General features: G+C 53.8%; 1 protein-coding gene across 7 annotated transcripts; it reads right to left on the reverse strand.

Annotated features, from left to right (window-relative positions):
* Positions 1-626: 626 nt before the first annotated feature.
* On the reverse strand, positions 627-13,936 carry ZNF205 (zinc finger protein 205). 7 transcript variants are annotated; one of them, XM_060078866.1, is made up of 7 exons: positions 13,857-13,936; positions 8,879-9,017; positions 6,108-6,321; positions 5,753-5,844; positions 5,274-5,394; positions 3,610-3,714; positions 637-3,349 (listed from the first exon to the last, which is right to left on the reverse strand). In XM_060078866.1, exons 2-7 carry the CDS (start codon positions 8,933-8,935, stop codon positions 2,283-2,285), a joined length of 1,656 nt encoding a protein of 551 aa, XP_059934849.1. In that variant the 5' UTR covers positions 8,936-9,017; positions 13,857-13,936; the 3' UTR covers positions 637-2,282. The 7 variants fall into 7 exon arrangements, with proteins under 7 accessions (XP_059934851.1, XP_059934849.1, XP_059934846.1 ...); XM_060078863.1 differs by lacking the exon at positions 13,857-13,936 and adding an exon at positions 9,683-9,786; XM_060078865.1 differs by lacking the exon at positions 13,857-13,936 and adding an exon at positions 9,525-9,786.
* Between the last annotated feature and the right edge of the window lie 3,605 nt (positions 13,937-17,541).

Consider the following 17,541-nt stretch of genomic DNA (forward strand, 5'->3'; position numbering starts at 1 on the left):
CAGATTACCGTAATGCCTTGTGGAGACAAAAAATATTAAAAAAAAAAAGTCTATCAAAATCCATCTGTTGTGCAAGGTGCATAGTATTCCAAAGCATGAAAGTTCCATATTTCATTGAAAGTCCCTTACTCGTGGATATTTAGATTGTTTCCATTTTTCCATTTGCAGATGTTTACTACGTACACCTTCCTGCATTTGCTTGAACTACTTGCTGGAAGGGATGAGCCCAGGCTGTTCTAAGAAGACCACTGAAGTGGATGCTACTGGGCTCCCTCTTCTCCCCTTACTGGCCCCAGTGGAAAACTAAACAAGGAAGAAGGAACTTGAAAGTCCCTTTTTTCCAGTGTGCCCTTACATTGTTCTTCACCCTGTACTGACAAAGATTAACAAGTTGGCTTGCAAAGGAAAAACATCCATGGGATCCGGCTCCATTACCACAAAGCAGGACAAAAAGGGTGTACTGGGGGTTTGAGGGACAATAAATTAATAACTAGCACACCTACCATATATTCTATTGGGCATTGCTGATGGATGATAAATAATTTGTATATAATTATATTGAAATTGACCACCTTATTGTACTTTCCTTCTGATAGCTTTAGTTTATTTTTCTATGATGTAAAAAGGGAAAATTTTCTTTCCACAAAATTTATATTCATTTCCAGAATTTATACTCATTATTTTCTTAGTCTTATAGCATTGTCTAGAACTCCCTAAATATCCTGGGACTTCCCTGGTGGCACAGTGGATAGGACTCCGTACTCCCAATGCAGGGGTCCCAGGATCGATCCCTGGTCAGGGAACTAGATCCCACATGCATGCTGCAACTGGGAGTTCACATGCCACAACTAAGGAGCCAGTGAGCCACAACTGAGAAGCCCTGCAGCCACAACTAAGGAGCCCATGTGCTGCAACTAAGGAGCCAGTGAGCCACAACTAAGACCCAGTGCAACCAAGTAAACAAACAAACAAACAAATAAAAACCCTGGACCTGAGCCCCAGCTTCCAGCTCTCTGGTTGAATGACTTTGGACAAGTTATTGGACTTCTTGGTCTGTTTCCTCCTCTATAAAACTGAGGTGAAACCCACTGCTTAGACTTGTAGAGCATTGAGGAAACGTATATATGGTGCTTGGCCCCACGCCTGACAGGGCAGCTGACACTGGCAGCTATTATTACTATTCTCAGTCCGCTGTCCTGTTCAAGACATTTCATCCCTTATTGGCTGGGAGCTAACCGGGGCTGCGACTGCCCTGCTGGCCCTGTGATCTGCAGAGACAGGTGGGGTCCCAACAGCCTCCCTGATGCAGACGTCCTCAAGGTCATTTGGTGTCAGACTGAATGTAATTGTGAGAGCTGAGCTGCAAACCTAGGACAATAAGCAAGCTGAGCTCACCCCTCCCCGGGGAGGGGGGGAAACGTAGAGAATGGGAAGCTTCAGAGCTAAAAAACCAGAAGGCCAGGAGTAAAACAGCCAGGCAGGGGCGGATAGGGCAAATTATAAAGGACATGTGCAAAGAGACCAAGGAGGTGAGAAGTAGGAGAGGGAGCTGGCAGCAGCCTCAGAAAGGACCAGGAGGGGCAGGGTCCCTGTTAAGTGAGAAATCCTCACTGGATTACAGCTGGGTCCCCAGGGACGCAGGTGAAAACATCCAGTCACAAAATGCAGGCACCAGTGCCTGAGACAGGAGACAGGGAAGGCAGGAGACACTGAGCATGAATTTCCATGCTGGCTCGGCCCTCCTCCCGGCTCCCAAAGAGAAGAGCCCAGGGAGGGTCCAGAGCTCAGTGGGCAATGCCTGGGACAAGTGACCACAGCAGCAGACCACCCCACCGGGTCCACAATTTCAGAAGTGGCCAGCTGACTTCAGGTATGCAAACCTTTGTGCTCAGAAGCCTTTGCTATAGGCTCTGGAATGGGTCCAAGCCAGGTGATGGCTGGGGAGGAAGGTGCCCAAGCCCCCAGAGGGATGACATAGGGATGGCTGAGTGAGGAGACACTGCGTTGACCCCGGAGCCCCCACTTCCCCCTGCCAAGTCCGGGGTCAGCCTCCAGGGCCCCACGAGACAGCGCTACAGACTGTCGCACGAATTCCAAGGCCTTTAATTTGCAGTGAGCATGCCTGCTCCTCACCCGAGCTCCCGTGTTGCCGCGCCCCACCCCCATGCCAGCACCTCCCCAACTCCCTTCCTGGGCCTCCCAGGTCACACCCCCGCAGCAGCTGCCGCCGCTCCAATCCCCCTCCTTCCCTGTCTCCGGGCAGGCCCCTGTCTCTCAGCCTCCTAGGTGGGGGCCGGAGGGGGCGCCGCCAGAGCCCCGGCTGCCCCCAGCATCAGCATGGCCAGGGCCTTGGGCCCCGCCGTGTGGATCTTCTCGTGCCGGTGCAGGTTGGAGCGCCGGCTGAAGCTCTTGCCGCACAGGGGGCAGGAGTAGGGCCGGACACCGCGGTGGGTGCGCTGATGGGCAGTGAGGTGCGAGCTGTGGCTGAAGCTCTTGCCGCAGTCGAGGCAGTGGTAGGGCTTCTCGCCGGTGTGCGTGCGGTTGTGGGCGATGAGGTTGGAGCGCTGGCTGAAGCACTTGCCGCACTCAGGGCACGGGTAGGGCTTGACCCCGGTGTGTGTGCGCTGGTGGGTGACCAGGGCTGAGCTCTGCGTGAAGCACTTGCCGCAGATGGGGCATTTGTGCGGCTTGGCGCCCGTGTGGGTGCCCTGGTGGGTGACCAAGTCCGAGCGGCGGGTGAAGCGCTTGGCGCAGCGGTCGCACACGTAGGGCTTCTCACCTGTGTGGATGCGCTGGTGCTGGATCAGCGTCGAGTGGTGGCTAAAGCTCTTCCAGCAGGACGGGCAGGTGTAGGGCTTCTCGCCGGTGTGGATGATCTGGTGCTGGATGAGGTGCGAGCTGCGGCCGAAGCGCTTGCCGCAGTCCGTGCAGGCGTAGGGCTTCTCGCCCGTGTGCGTGCGCCGGTGCGTCACCAAGTGCGAGTGCCAGCTGAAGGCCTTGCCGCACTGCTCGCACTTGTAGGTCTTCTTGCCGGCGTCGCCGTCAGGGGCCAGGCCCTCCTCGCTGCTCTCAGGGGCGGTCGTCTCCCCCTCTCTGGGTTGCTCTGGGAAGCGGCCCTCCTGGGCTTTCGGGATGCCGATGTCAGGCGGGGCTGGTTCCGACTGTGCCTCCACCGCAGGACCCGGCTGCACATCGTCCTTGGCTGGCCCTGAGCTCTGGCCGCCGGCCGCTCGCTGCCCACACCGTGGGGCGTCCCCCTGGGCTCTCCCCACCCTGCTTTTGAAGGACTTCATATCCCCAGGGGCTCCCAGGGACGGGGCTAGCTCCTCCTTGCCCACCTCCACGGCTCCTGGATAAAGAGGGATTCCAGCAAGGCAGAGGCTTTCATGAGGGCCCCGGGGGAATTGTGGAGCTAGAAATTAGGGCAAGGACCTGCTGGGAAGCCTGGAAGCAAGAGCCACCCTCCACACAGGAGGGAGGGCTGGCGGCCCTGCCCCAGGAGGGGCTGTGTGTCTGCACCCCACAGGAAACAGCCCGCGCTGACATGGGGCACCTGGGAGTGACAGCCACGACCCTACTGCCCCGCCCACCTGTCACCTCTGCACGCACCTCTCTTCTCCTCCTCCTCATCTCCCATCTGCTGGCAGGATCCTGAGGCCTCGCCCCTGCCCTGCACTTGAGAGGCCCAGAAAGGCCTGCTGAAGGGAAACCCTGCTTGGGAAGAGATGCTGTGCTCAGTCAGGGCCTTTCGGGCTGCACAGCAAGGAGAAACCACCCCCACCTCCCCGGAGAGATGATGGAGCAAAAGAAGAGGGGATGCAGCTCTGCAAACACGGGGCAAAACCAAGTGAGCTCAACAGTCACTGGGGGCAGATGGCCATGCCCTCTCAGGATGCACACTCCGGGGCAACCTACAGGCACACTCTTCTCAGAGCTGGGCAAGGTCAGCTGCTGGCCACCTCTATGTCACACTGTCCCCAGCAGTGAGTCCAGCAATGTCAGAAACCAGATGCAGTCTTCCTATCCTGCACCTGCACCTTCCCAGGATCACAGGCAAAAAGGGCTCCTGGGGGAGGGGCAGTGGGCAAAGAGAGGCCAAGTGGGAGGGCCTGCGATAAGAGGGCCAGGGACACTGACCACCCAGAAGTCAAGGACCAAAGGCCCATTTGCCAAGTACCCCAGGGTGAGGGCCTGGGAATTCTGGTCAAGTCAGGAAGAGAGCAGAGGGGCCCTGGCCTCCATGCCCTGATCCAAGCCCCATGGGAGGGAAGGAATGTTTGGACCAACTGGGTGCTTTAGGGCATTTGCGAGGCCTGCTATGGGGCTGTGGAGTGGATGCTGGTTCCCTCTGATCTCCCAGGACTTGCCTGGACCTGCTGGCCTGGGCCCCGGAGAGTGCTAACAATGGGTGGTGAGCAAACCAGAGATAATTAAAGGTGTGAGCACAGCAGCTGCTGTGATCCTGGGGCCCACCAGGGACAGCAGGGGTCTTGGCCCACCATCAAAGTCAGAGGGTGGAATTACCAAGATCCTGGCTCCACCTGGACTAGCAGGTGTGCAACAGATGTGCACTGACAAACAGACTGAATGACCGAATGAATGACAATGAATGAATGAATGCTGATTTTTCCATAAGCCCTCATAAAAGTCTGCCATGAAAACTAGAGCCTGAAACTGAGGAATCAAAGCCCTGGGACTTTACTGCTTACCATGAGAAAACCCAAGGGAGCCAAGGCCCCTCTGAGAAGAGGACACGGCCCTGGGGTGGATGTGACAGCTCAGAGTCAAAGGCCTGGAGGGATTAGCTGGCACTGTTCCCCATCCCCTGGGCTAGCAGCCCAGCCCAGAGCCAGGCTTTCTGGTCAGATACCTCTGAAGCTGGGCTTGGAAGCGGGGGAACTACTGGAATAAGCTAGGGAAGAACTGGAGAGAAGCACAGTCTCTAGGTCGGCACTGTCCAGCACAGCAGCCGCTAGCCCCGTGTGGCTATTTCAATTCAAATCTGAGCTGATTAAAATGAGATAAAACAAAGAACTCAGTTGCCCTAGCTGCATTTCTAGGGGTCAATAGCCACATATGGCTCATGGCTACCATATCAGCACCGACCAGAACACATCCATCACTAGGAAGCTTCTATAGTACAGCGAGGTCTGGATGAACCACAAGAGGGGGTTCAAGCCCTGGAAAGGGAGGAGGAGGTGATGGCAGATAGGCCCCACCGCTGACTTCCCAGGGCCTCAGGAAGCAGCACCCCAGCACGAGTGAGCCCTTACCCAAGGACAGCCCATTCCTCTTCTGCAGGATATCCCTGTAGAAGCTCTGCTGTGTGTGGTCCAGCCGCCCCCACTCCTCCCGGGAGAGGTACACAGCCACGTCCTCAAAGGTCACTGGCATCTGAAACAACATGAAATGCCCACTCTCTAGGACATGCCAGGACATGGTGGAGGGGCACGGTGGTGCCAGGACAAGGGCAAGACCCCGACTCCCATCCTGCTGACTAAAGTGAGGCTGGCCCTCGGGTATGATGGTGAAGCAGGACAGTTGCCCAAGGAAGGCTTCTGGGGGCAAGAACAAAGCGCTTGTGTACAGCAGAAAATAAGAGACGAAAACAAGGATCCTTCTTTTCGGCACCACTGCCAAAGCTCAGGACCTCCAGTCCCCACCCTCAGGTCCAGCACTCAGATCCGGAGGACAATTCAGAGACGCTGTCCCTCCATATCCTTCGGCTCCAGCTCTGGATGGGGACACTCACCTGGGACCAGGCAGTGAGGAGCGCCGCAGCCATCCGCCGGTCTCTGGTCCTCCCCTCGTGAGAGAGCACAGGGATCTGGGGGGAGGGGAGGGCTGAGAGAGGAGAGAGGTCCTCAGGGCGGCCACCTCGTCCCACTTGGCCCTCCCACTCCCCACAGTGAGCTCATGCCAGACCCACCAGGGACACCCACAGTGCCTCCAACTCCACCCCCGACCTGATCCAAGAAGAGGGTCAGTGGGCTCTGAGGGTGAGCAGGGGTGGCCTCCAAGGGGCAGGTGGGGCAGATATCAGGGTCTCCCCACCCGGGCTGAGCGTCCACCTGGGAAAGTGCCTCTCTCCACATCCCCATCCTCACCTCCACCAGGCAGGAAATGCGCTTTCTCCTTAGAGCCCTGGCTTAGGGGCACCCAGCCCCGTACTCCTTGAGCTCTGGCCTCCTGTGATGCCCCCTCAGGGTGCGGCTCTTCCGGCTCCATCTTGATGTGGGGTGACTCCTGAGCGGCTCCCAACAGCACTGTCCCCTCTGACTCGGAAAGCATTTCTTGACAAGAATGCCCATGACCTGGAGTCTAGAAATAACAGCCCCATCAGCACTGGGACAGAGAATGGGAAACATAGCAGAACTCCACGCTCGGGGACCTGCAGAGGCAGACACCGAGGGTGGCAGAACGCACACCCAGATGCAAGGCTGGCCCTGCTTCCGTCTCCGTCCCTAAGACCTGCACATCCGTGGTTCACCCCTGTGAGGCAAGACAGTGAGGGAAGGAGGGGAGGCTCATCAAGGCCCTGCTGGGTGCCCACAGGGCAGATGCCTCTTCCCAATTCGAGCCTCACACCTCCCACAGGAGTGTGGATTGTTATTCTTTTAATATATGAGGAAACTGAGTGTAGCTGGCTGGGTTGAATAGTGTACCCTCAAAATTCATGTCTACTAGGAACCTCAGAATGTGACCTTATTTGGAAAAAAGGTCTTTGCAGATGTAGTTATGGATCTTGAGATGAAATAATCCTGGATTCAGGTTGGGCCCTGAATCCAATGACTGGTGTCCATATAAGAGGAGAGGACACAGGGGCTTCCCTGGCAGTCCAGTAGTTAGGACTCCCGCTTTCACTGCCGAGGGCCCAGGTTCTATCCCTGGTCGGGGAACTAGGATCCCACAAGCCACGCGGCAGCCAAAAAAAAAAGAGGAGAGGACACAGAAACAGAGGAGAAGCCACGTGAAGACGGAAGCAGAGGCTGGAGCGATGCTGTCACAAACCAAGGGACACCTGGAGCCACCAGAAGCTGAGAGGCAGGAAGGATCCTCCCCTAGAGCCTTGGGAGGGGGCCCTGCCGACCCCTTGATTTTGGGGTTCTGGCCTCCAAAGTGTGAGAGAATAAATGCCGGTTGTTTTAAGCCACCCAGTTTGTGGTCCTTTGTTACAGCAGACAGGAAACTCACATCCCCAGGCTCTGAGATCAGACAATGGTCCAAGGTCACAGAGCTTGGAGTGACTCGGCCAGGACTCGAACTCAAGTGTATCGGACTCACAAGTCACCGCCAGGGCCATAACTTCTTGAAAGTGACAGGAAGACATGTGGCCTTGGGCCATTTCAGTCCTAACTCAATTGGTCAGAGCAGTTGGCAGTTTCTGATTTGGAAAAAATAAGTCCAAGCCTACTTCTAACCGTACTGAGGCCTTGCACCCACCTAGGTCTGATGGAAGGGAAACTCCTCTCAGGCTCACCCCCTTTAACACTGTCCCCCACAATGGGACTGCCAGGGTCCTCCCTCCCCTCTTCATAGCCGCCTCTGCCCCAGCCCTCTGGGAGGTGAGGAGCAAGCTTTTGAGTCAGGCTACCGGGGCTGGAATCCAGAACCACCGCTTACCAGACTTTTCAGTCCTGAGCAGAGCAGAGCACTGGGAACGTCACTTCCCTTTGCACTGGGAGGCCCTAGTGAGGCCTCATCATCACCACCCATAGCACTGGGCACCAGCCAGCCTTCTGCTGGGAACTCAAACCTATCCCTCCACCTCCCCACCCACCTCAGTATATAAGACCCTCAGGCCAGGAGTCAAAGTTCCTGGGAGCCACACAGGCCAGGCGGCCTCTGAGACTCAGCTGCTCTGCCTCCACACGGATAACACGTGAGAAAGAGCTCTCCACTCCAGAAAGTTCTGGATAAACAAAGAGCAGTGCTGGTAATTATTACTATTACTCTACTGTGTGAGCTGACAGAATCCAACATCAGCAGAGAATGTTGTGGACATGTGAGGCCTACTGGGTGTTACAAAGGCATTATGGAAGGGAAACTGAACTGCGGTAAAAATTCTTTGTGCTTCTATGGTATGAAAACGGAACTGACACTTGATTTGTACTTGAACTTACAGCCACTGGAAATCGGAGCTGAGGATTTCCAGGTTTCTCTGACCTAGGTTCTGGTTGCTGTGGGTGGTGGTGTTTGATATGTTACAATAATGAGCACCTACAGGCTGATAGCTGCTCACGGAGGCCTCTCGTGCCTATTATCTTCTCTGAGCCTCCCAACCACCTGGCAAGACAGGTGGGAATGGCAGGCACATGATCCGCATTTTATAGATGACACACCTGGTTCCCAGAGGCCAAGCGACCTGCCCAAGGTCGCACATCCCGCTGCAGCTGACTCATGTTCCCCCAGTCCCAAGCTTGGTGACCCTGGTCTCCCCGCAAGTCGTAACTACGCACACACAGGCAACAGGTACAGGAAGGGCTATGTGCTCAGACCCAGAGAGAGAGGAGGTGTGGGCCCTGGCAGAGGGGAGTAGAGGGTAGACTGAGGCTTGCCCATATGCTGACCACTGTTCAGAGAGCAAACCCCACCCACAGGACCCCTATGCAGCCCCCTTACTATCTCGTGTAGCCTTTGGTCTGCTCACTACCGAATTCACCAGGCAAAGCAAAGCAGTCCCATAGAAGTCGATTCCCAGGTGGAAGGTATTTCCCATCATACCACCTTCTCTTCAACATCCCCCCACCGCATCTACCAGCCCTGCTCCCATGGTGAGTCTAACTCCTCCATTGGTCCAAATGCCCTGCCTTGAAAATCCCCTTCCACTCCAGTTCCTTCCAGTGCATGCCTCCCTCACCCAGCACCCCATCCATACCTCTTGGGCTCTCTCCTTGTCCTGGGTAGCACGGACGCCTCCACCATCCGCAGACATTTTCTGTCTCAGAGCTACAAAGCTCAGCTGAGTCGTTTCTTGGTCTTGTTGGCCAAGTCCCCTCCAGCTTCTGGCCAGGAGCCTAGAGGAGCAGAAGGAAATCAGCCAGTGTCGCCTGGACATCCCTGAAGCCCCCCAAATTCCCACGCCGGACCAGATTCATCCCTGGTCCCAATGAGAAATAAAGCCTCCGAGACGCTCTCCAACGGTCTCACTCTCTATGCTGTTTTTTGGTCCCTCTCTTTGACAGAATGTTATTTTGTATTATCCCGTTTATCGTTGAAGCAAGAATCTCAGAGCAACTGGGTTAAGGAAAACCGGGGTGACTTGAAACCTGAATCTCCTGTCATCAGGAGCCGAAAGGTCTGCAGAGATCCTACGAAACAGGTGCTGAGTGGGGCCCCGCCCACCACAGCCAGCTCCGCGAAGGAACACAGGCCCCGCCGTCTCCCGGGCCCAGACACACACACACACCCTGCGCTCGACCTGACTCGGTCCCGCCTGGGATCCAGAAATTGAGCTGCCCGCTCTCAGCAGCCCTCCCTGCGGCTGCAACCACCCGCCCGGGCCGGGTGTCCATCCTGCTCACGGTCCCGCACAGACGATGTCCTTCCTCTTTCCGAACCCGGGTCCAGGCCTCCTCTCCCTGCCAGCCCGTAGCCTTCCACCTTTGACCCCGTCCCCTCCTGCCAGCTGGCCACCCGCGCGGGTCTCGGGATCCAGGCGCCCTCCCAGCCCCGCTCTCACCGAGGTGGAGGCGGAGGGGTCACCTCGGGCGGCGGAGCCCCCTCCCCCGGGGAAGGGAGTCTCCGCAACCTGCACCGGGCGCGGGGAGCCGGGTGGAGACTGGGATTAGGGACAACAGGAAGTCCCTCCCAGATCCCGTTCCCCGCGCAGCTGCAGCCCTACAGCGTTCCCAGCTTGGAGGGTTCCGGGTCTGGGGTCCCGAGGCCGGCTGCACCTGCTCTCGGCCGGGAGGTGACTCCCAGATCCGCGTTGCCGGCTCACGATCGCTTTACCTGGCACGTACTCGTGACACCAGCCAAGCAGGAGCGCCAAAGTGGGAAAATATATTTTGTGTAAGGATTTTGATATTTGACGTTTCAAATTGCAGCTGTCGTTACAGGACGAAGGACACTTTGCCGAGTGGAGGGACATGGTGGTTCTTTTCAGTACACAGAGCTTCTGAAAGTCTTATGGGTGTCTCCGTGGAGACGTCCCTGGATTTCATTTAAGGCTCCCAGACCAGTCAGCAGTTCCTCTGGGTTCCCGCCAAGACTGGCATGGAGTTCTCTCTCCCTAAGAGCAAACTTAGGAAACGAAGAGACCTGGGAACTCCTCAGTACCCACCCCTACACCCATGTCTCACACTTTGGAAAGATGTGGCATCAATCTGATTTTTCCAGACGCCGCCCTCCCCCCGCCCCCGACCAGCTCCCTCTCAAGGCTAGGGATAGAGGTGACAAAGGGGTCTGACCCAGCCATGCATGGGGTCCCAAACCCTCAGACATCCCTGGTGGCTTCATAGTCCACCTCTCAGCTTCTGTCTTCCCTTCAGACCCTGAGAACTAAGGCTCCCAAAACGGGAGAACAGAGACTGTGCTTCACTCCCTGGGGCAAGGCACCCATTTCTCCTTAACAGGGCACAGGAGGTGAGTGTCAGGAAAGGGGTGAGGGCCAGCCCTGTAGTCAGATTCCAGGAAGATTCCTGCTGGAAACGTTCCCAGGCCCCCTGCCTTCGGCCTATCAGAGTTCTCTGAGATGCATCCACTTCACCCAGGAAGACAGGCACCACTGGCCCTTGTACCACCCCATCGGTGTGCTGTGTGCACTCACAAGGGTTCAATTTTTTTTAAACTTAGTTCCCAACGCTTAGAAAATTAGGAGGGTTCCAGGACTTCCCTGGTGGCGCAGTGGTTAAGAATTCGCCTGCCAATGCAGGGGACACGGGTTCAGAGCCCTGGCCCAGGAAGATCCCACATGCCTCGGAGCAACTAAGCCCGTGCGCCACAACTACTGAGCCTGAGCTTTAGAGCCCATGAGCCACAACTACTGAGCCAGCGTACCACAACTACTGAAGCCCGCCCGCCTACAGCCTGCGCTCCACAACAAAGAGAAGCCACTGCAGTGAGAAGCCAGAGCACCACAATGAAGGGTAGCCCCCACTCACCACAACTAGGGAAAGTCTGCGCGCAGCAACGAAGACCCAACGCAGCCATAAATAAATAAACTTATAAAAAGTTAAAATGAGGAGAGTTCCCATAAAATTGATTTTCTTGAGAAACCAGAACAACCAGAGCAACCCTGGACCCATATTCCTCCCATTCCAGGCCTGATCTCAGGGTGCTACCTTTGGTTCTCCACTTGGCCCTTGCAGCATTTTGTGTTTGCAACTCTGCTTTTGGAGCTCAATTTGTTTTAGGAGTCCTAGAATTCTTATTGATTCTACTATCACTTTGATGAAAGAAAAATTACCCCCAGGGTTTAGCTCTGGTCAGTATTTCCAGGTGTTTTAATCCTCAAGGTAAAGAGAGATGAACAAAGTTGTATCAAAAGTCAATACTGGGGCCTCCCTGGTGGCGCAGTGGTTGAGAGTCCGCCTGCCGATGCAGGGGACACGGGTTCGTGCCCCGATCCCGGGGGATCCCGCATGCCGCGGAGCGGCTGGGCCCGCGAGCCATGGCCGCGGAGCCTGTGTGTCCGGAGCCTGTGCTCCGCAACGGGAGAGGCCACAGCAGTGAGAGGCCCACGTACAGCAAAAAAAAAAAAAAAAAAAAAAAAAAAAAAAGTCAATACTGTTTTTAAAACAGAGAGAATTATAAAATGAGAAAAAGCCACAGGGGGCCCTGGAAAAGATGAAATGCACAGTCTGGGAGCCAGACTGTGTCAAGCCAGTGTCCAGAGTAAAGGAACTCAACCTGAGGTGGACCATCTCACACATGGCAGTCCCAGGACTGCACCAAGTCCAGAAAGAAAAGGTGTGTCCTGATTCCTGGGCAAACGTTTCTCTACCAGACAAAAGGGGCTACAGTTCAGGGATACTGAGGAAGCCCAGAGGTTTGGATCCCACCATGGGATCACCTAAGTTAGACCAAAAGAAGTCTCAACATTTATTTAACTGTTCAGAAAAAAAAAAATTATATATATATATATATAATTTTTTTTTTTTTTTTTTTTTTTTTTGCGGTATGCGGGCCTCTCACTGTTGTGGCCTCTCCCATTGCAGAGCACAGGCTCCGGACGCGCAGGCCCAGCGGCCATGCTCACGGGCCCAGCTGCTCCATGGCATGTGGGATCTTCCCGGACCGGGGCACGAACCCGTGTCCCCTGCATCAGCAGGCGGACTCTCAACCACTGCACCACCAGGGAAGCCCCAGAAAATATTTATTGAGCATCTGCTATGTGATAGATATTAGCTCCTTCTTGGAAATGAGAGGAAACCCTTCTAGGGCTGGCTCCAGGCCTAAGCAGGTCTAGGAGGAAGGATTATTGATATTTGCTTTGTGGGAATTGCAGTCTCCGAAAGACTTCAGACCAGGGCAGGGTGAGTCAATAAGTAGAGATCAAAAACCTAAATGCCTTCAGCAACCAGACAGTACCATAAGCCACCAGTGCCGTGGGTGTAAGACCGGAGTGGGAGGGACTTCAGGGGCCTCAAGAAACCATATTTTTTTTTTTTTTTTTTTTTTTTTTTTTTTTTTGCGTTACGCGGGCCTCTCACTGTCGTGGCCTCTCCCGTTGCAGAGCACAGGCTCCGGACGAGCAGGCTCAGCGGCCATGGCTCACGGGCCCAGCCGCTCCACGGCATGTGGGATCTTCCCAGCCCAGGGCACGAACCTGTGTCCCCTGCATCAGCAGGCGGACTCTCAACCACTGCGCCACCAGGGAAGCCCCATATTTTTTTTAAAGGGGGCGGTTGGGGGCTCAGTATTGCCCAAGCATGAGGCTTTTTCAAGAGAAGCCAAAAAAGAATTCAATTTCTATGTGAAATATCCTGACTTTTGAATGTTGCTAACTAAAAACAAAACAAAACAAAGAACTCCATACAATTCCAGCAGAAAACATCTGTTGTCCCGCTCACAGGCCACCAGGTTAGAGACGTACTTACCTCAGGAGCCTGTTTACAAGGCGCTTATCAAAGCTTCATGCAAGGGAAACACTCAACAAAAGCCAACTCCACTATCCTGCGGCTTCAGTGAGCTTGAGTAAGAAAGAATATGCCACCTTTAGTAAATAAATCGTGATCTACCCTCAGACTGGCCTGCTAGCTGATTCAGGTCTTAAAGAGGACCTTACAAAAAAGCAGCCAGAATAATAAAAACTAGAAAAAAGAATCATCTGATGTAAGAAAAATAAAACCAAACGTGTGCTAATGAACACCGTTAAACAAGGCTGGAGACAGGGAAATGCAGATTTAGCCTTAGGAAGGAGAGACGATAGGGGCAAATAAAGGAATGTAAGAGAAGCCAAGAAAAATAGGAATAATCAAGTAAACAGCAGAGCAAATGTTAACCATTGAAAAAGAAGAAAAGGAAGCCAGTACAAGTGTTAGGTAGGTGGAACCCCTGAAATAAAACAAATTTTGAAGAAAAATAACAGAACTCCCAGGGCCGCTGGAGACCAGGTAGTGAGAGTTCAGGTGCCCGGCGGCCCGCTCACCGACGGAAGCGTGGAGGCAACCCTGCGGCCCCGTCCCCTGATGCGAGGCGGACGCAGGGGGAGGCGTTCGGAGCCACAGGAGGCCCAGGAGCCCCGCGCGCACTAGTCGTCGCTCCCCAGCTCTGCAGCCCGCAGGGCAACTATGCGGGGAGCGCGTCTCCCAAGCAACAACTGCCGCGCCCCGCCCCCCACGGGAGACGCCGGTGATTGGCTGTCGCCTCCCTAGCCCCGCCCCTCCACAGCACCTCCCTGCCGCCCTTACCTGCGCGCTGCCGTCCGCGCCCCCGAGGGGCAGTCCCGCCGAGGGCGAAGGGTCGTCCTGGTGCTGCCGGACCCTGGCCGGTGTGCCCGCGTTTCCCGTCCGGCTGCCCCATTCCAACTTCCGGTTTTCCCGGGTCTCTCGTGGAGCCCGCCTGTGGGCCAGGGGCACGGGGGCAACGGGGGCGGTGAGGACCGCGGGGCGGACACCCGGGAGCCCTCGAGTTTCCGGTGGGAAAACTGAGGCTGGCTGAGCGAGGGCCCTCAGCATGACAGCGCCGGCGCCGCGGTACCCGGGAGCACGAATTCCGGCCCAGCGCCCCGTCCAGCCTCCCAGGTCAAGGGTTTCTGTCCCTCACACGTTTTGAGTTTTGTTTTGTTTTGTTTTGTTTCAAAAATGGGAGTATATGCTGCTGACGTGCCCCCTCTGTGTGTGTGACACATATTTAGTATAAAAAACATATAGAGAAAACAAAACATGTAGCATGTCAAAGACATACACAGCCATACATTATGAAGTGGTGAAAGCAGATTTTATTCGGTAACTACGGACAGCAGGGCAAAGAGCTGCCCTCCATCCGATGTGCTGCAGAGGTGACTGGGTGTTTCAAAGGGAAAATGGGGGCTGGGGAGGGGGTGTAGTGAAAAGTCACAAAGAGCCAGTCAGTGAAGCTGCAATTAGGGCAGGTGTGTCTGCTACCTGGCAGGTGTGGGAGGCAGGAGGCGTCTATCCTCCCACAGAGAAGGGAGACAGAGGCCCTGTCCCTCCTGATGAGTACATTTCAAGGGAATGGCTCTCAGGTCAGTGACAGATTATAAGAGTTATCATCTTCTTCTGGGTTATAAGAGACACATTCACAATTATAAGCCCTTTTTAGTAAGTGCTCTAAGAAAGGGAGGCTAGGGGCCCATCATCAGGCATTAGCTAGGATGAACAGTAAATTTTCCTGGCAGCTTTGAGCTTTCTCAGGCAGGCATTTTAATGGGGGGCTGGGGCCATTATGGCCTTACGCTGCTAGAAGCTATGCTAGAGTTTGGTCAAGTCTTAGGGCAGGTTTGGACGGATGGTTATGTGTCAAGAATTCTACTGTTCTCAAGCGGTACCTTGCTGTTTTTCAACTGCGGCATATTCTGTTGTATGGCTACATCACAGTCTCTAACCAGGAGCCTACTCATCACCCAATTCTTGATGCCCTTGCCTTGCAGCAACTGGAACTACCCAGCAGCTCTTATTGTGGAGGCTTTGCTCCTTTCCAGTGGGTGAACAAGACTAACATCTGATCTTGCAACAGGGCAGGCAGAGAAGCTGCCAACCCCAAACCTAGCTCCTGGATCTCAGCTGTGATGCTGGTCCAGAAGCCTGCCCATCACAGTCAGCAGAAATGGCTTTCTCCTGCCCTGGGCAAGCTCCAGGAGGAAAGGAGCCTCCTCCCTAGGCAGCAATTCCAAGTGCTTCTTACCATGATTGTCAAGGCTGGCAGCTTCAGCCTCAGCCAGGCAAGCCGTGAACACCAAGGCCAGAAAAGCCCCCAAACTTAGTAGGGTTGACTGGATATATTCCCCAAACACCCACATACCACCTTCCAGAAGATTTTCTCTACCTGGGAGCTAAAGACAGCTTACAGTACAGGCAGGGAGGGGATCCTCTGTTGAGACCAAGCTCAATAGTCACTCCACTTGGCTCTTTGGAGGTAGATATTAGAGTAAATTAAGTTACTTTCCCTATAGAGGTTGCTGCATTTTTAGGAAACCAGGACACTACCATCATCCTAAAACACCCTTCGCTGTTGCTGCAGTCACCTCCTGCTATCTGATACCTAAAGTGTGCCCCCGTCTTGGGTAGAGTTTAAGGTACATTCACTCACGAAAGCTAAAGACACTGAAGCAGGTGGGGATGGGAGTACTTAGGAGGCATTCTGACTGGCTCAGCTCAGAGGACCCCTCCTGGAGGCCCCTCATGGGAGCAGATGACAATGGCACTCAGGCACCCACCCTTGATGTCCTTTTCAGCCTTTCCTCCTGCTGCACTCTCTGCCCCCTACCCTCAGCTCTCAGACTCCTTCCTCTACATGGCATGTGGTCTTTCACTAGTGTCTTTTCTATTTTTTTTTTTTTTTACTCAGTTGTGTGTGAAAAAAAATGTAGAACTTCCATTAGTTTTACTTTCTCTCCTCCTTTTAAAAATCCTACTTTTGTGAATGCTTTATAATGTGAAAAAAAATCAGAGTTCCATGGAGAAACGGCTGATCCTAGGACTGGGGCAAGAAATGCACAAGATGAGTCTGCAGACAGTGGGAGGGGAAAGGGTACAAGCTCACTGGACAAGTGTGGCAGAATCTTCTAAACTTGACCATCCACATACCCTGTGACACAGCGATTCACTGCTGGGCACAAGTCCCGCAGTACGCACTTATATGGTTACCAGAGACCTACAAGAACTACTAAGCGTGGCCTCAAACTGAAAACCACCCCCGTGTAGACACAGTAGAATGAACAAATAACACAATGGGGGAATACTATTCAGGGAATAAGCAACGCGTAGATGACTCCCTCACTGTGGAGTAAGGTCAGATGAGAGTTCCTATTGTGTGACTTCACTTACACGGAGTTCAAAGACAGACCAAACAAATCTGCTGTGGTTGGAAGTCAGGATAGAGGTTATGGAGGAAGGGAAGTTACCAGAAGGGGGCACCAGAGTAGGCCCGAGAACGCTAGTAAATTCTGATTTGATTGGGATGCTGGCTAAAGGGCTGTTTTCGCTTGGTGGAAACTCATCACGCTCTTCGTTTTTGGTTTGCGCACAATTTCTGTACATTACACCTAAAAGTTTACTTAAAAAAAAAAAAGGAAATGAATGAAGAGAAACCATAAGACCATTGCTATGATCCAGGCAATAGATGATGGTGACCTGGACTTGGTAGCAGCAGTGGAGGTAGAGAAACACAGATATGAAAAATATTTAGGCTATCAGACCTACAGAACTTAGAGACTGATGAGATGTGGGAATGAATGAGTTAAAGCAAGGGGGAAAAGGATAAATCCCAGTACCTGGCTTGAGCAACTGAATGGATTGTTCTACATTTACCGAAATAGAGAATACCAGGAAAGACAAGGTCTGATGTGGAATATTCCTTCAATCCACATTTAGTGAGTATTTACTATGTGCCGGGCACTGGAGATACAGCAATGAACAGCAGCAAAGCCAGCCTTGTGGAGCTTGCGTTTAAGTGGCTGGGTGACAGACTTCCCTGGTGGTCCAGTGGTTAAGACTCCGTGCTCCCCATATATACAATGGAATATTACTCAGCCATAAAAAGAAACGAAATTGAGCTATTTGTAATGAGATGGATGGACCTAGAGTCTCTCATACAGAGTGAAGTAAGTCAGAAAGAGAAAGACAAATACTGTATGCTGACACATATATATGGAATTTAAGAAAAAAAATGTCATGAAGAACATAGGGGTATGATAGGAATAAAGACACAGATCTACTAGAGAATGGACTTGAGGATATGGGGAGGGGGAAGGGTAAGCTGTGACAAAGCGAAAGAGCGGCATGGACATATATACACTACCAAATGTAAGGTAGATAGCTAGTGGGAAGCAGCCGCATAGCACAGGGAGGTCAGCTCAGTGCTTTGTGACCGCCTGGAGGGGTGGGATAGGGAGGGCGGGAGGGAGACGCAAAA

The sequence above is a fragment of the Mesoplodon densirostris genome, chromosome 16 (assembly GCF_025265405.1).
Source record: "Mesoplodon densirostris isolate mMesDen1 chromosome 16, mMesDen1 primary haplotype, whole genome shotgun sequence".
NCBI classification, from domain to species: domain Eukaryota; kingdom Metazoa; phylum Chordata; class Mammalia; order Artiodactyla; family Ziphiidae; genus Mesoplodon; species Mesoplodon densirostris.

Coding starts and splice junctions, on each gene's coding strand:
- ZNF205 (XM_060078866.1), bottom strand. CDS start 8,935: ATGTCTGCGGATGGTGGAGGCGTCCGTGCTACCCAGGACAAGGAGAGA. Junction 6,322..8,878: donor ACAAGGAGAGAGCCCAAGAG/GTATGGATGGGG, acceptor TGTTATTTCTAG/ACTCCAGGTCATGGGCATTC. Junction 5,845..6,107: donor GCATTTCCTGCCTGGTGGAG/GTGAGGATGGGG, acceptor CTCCTCTCTCAG/CCCTCCCCTCCCCCCAGATC.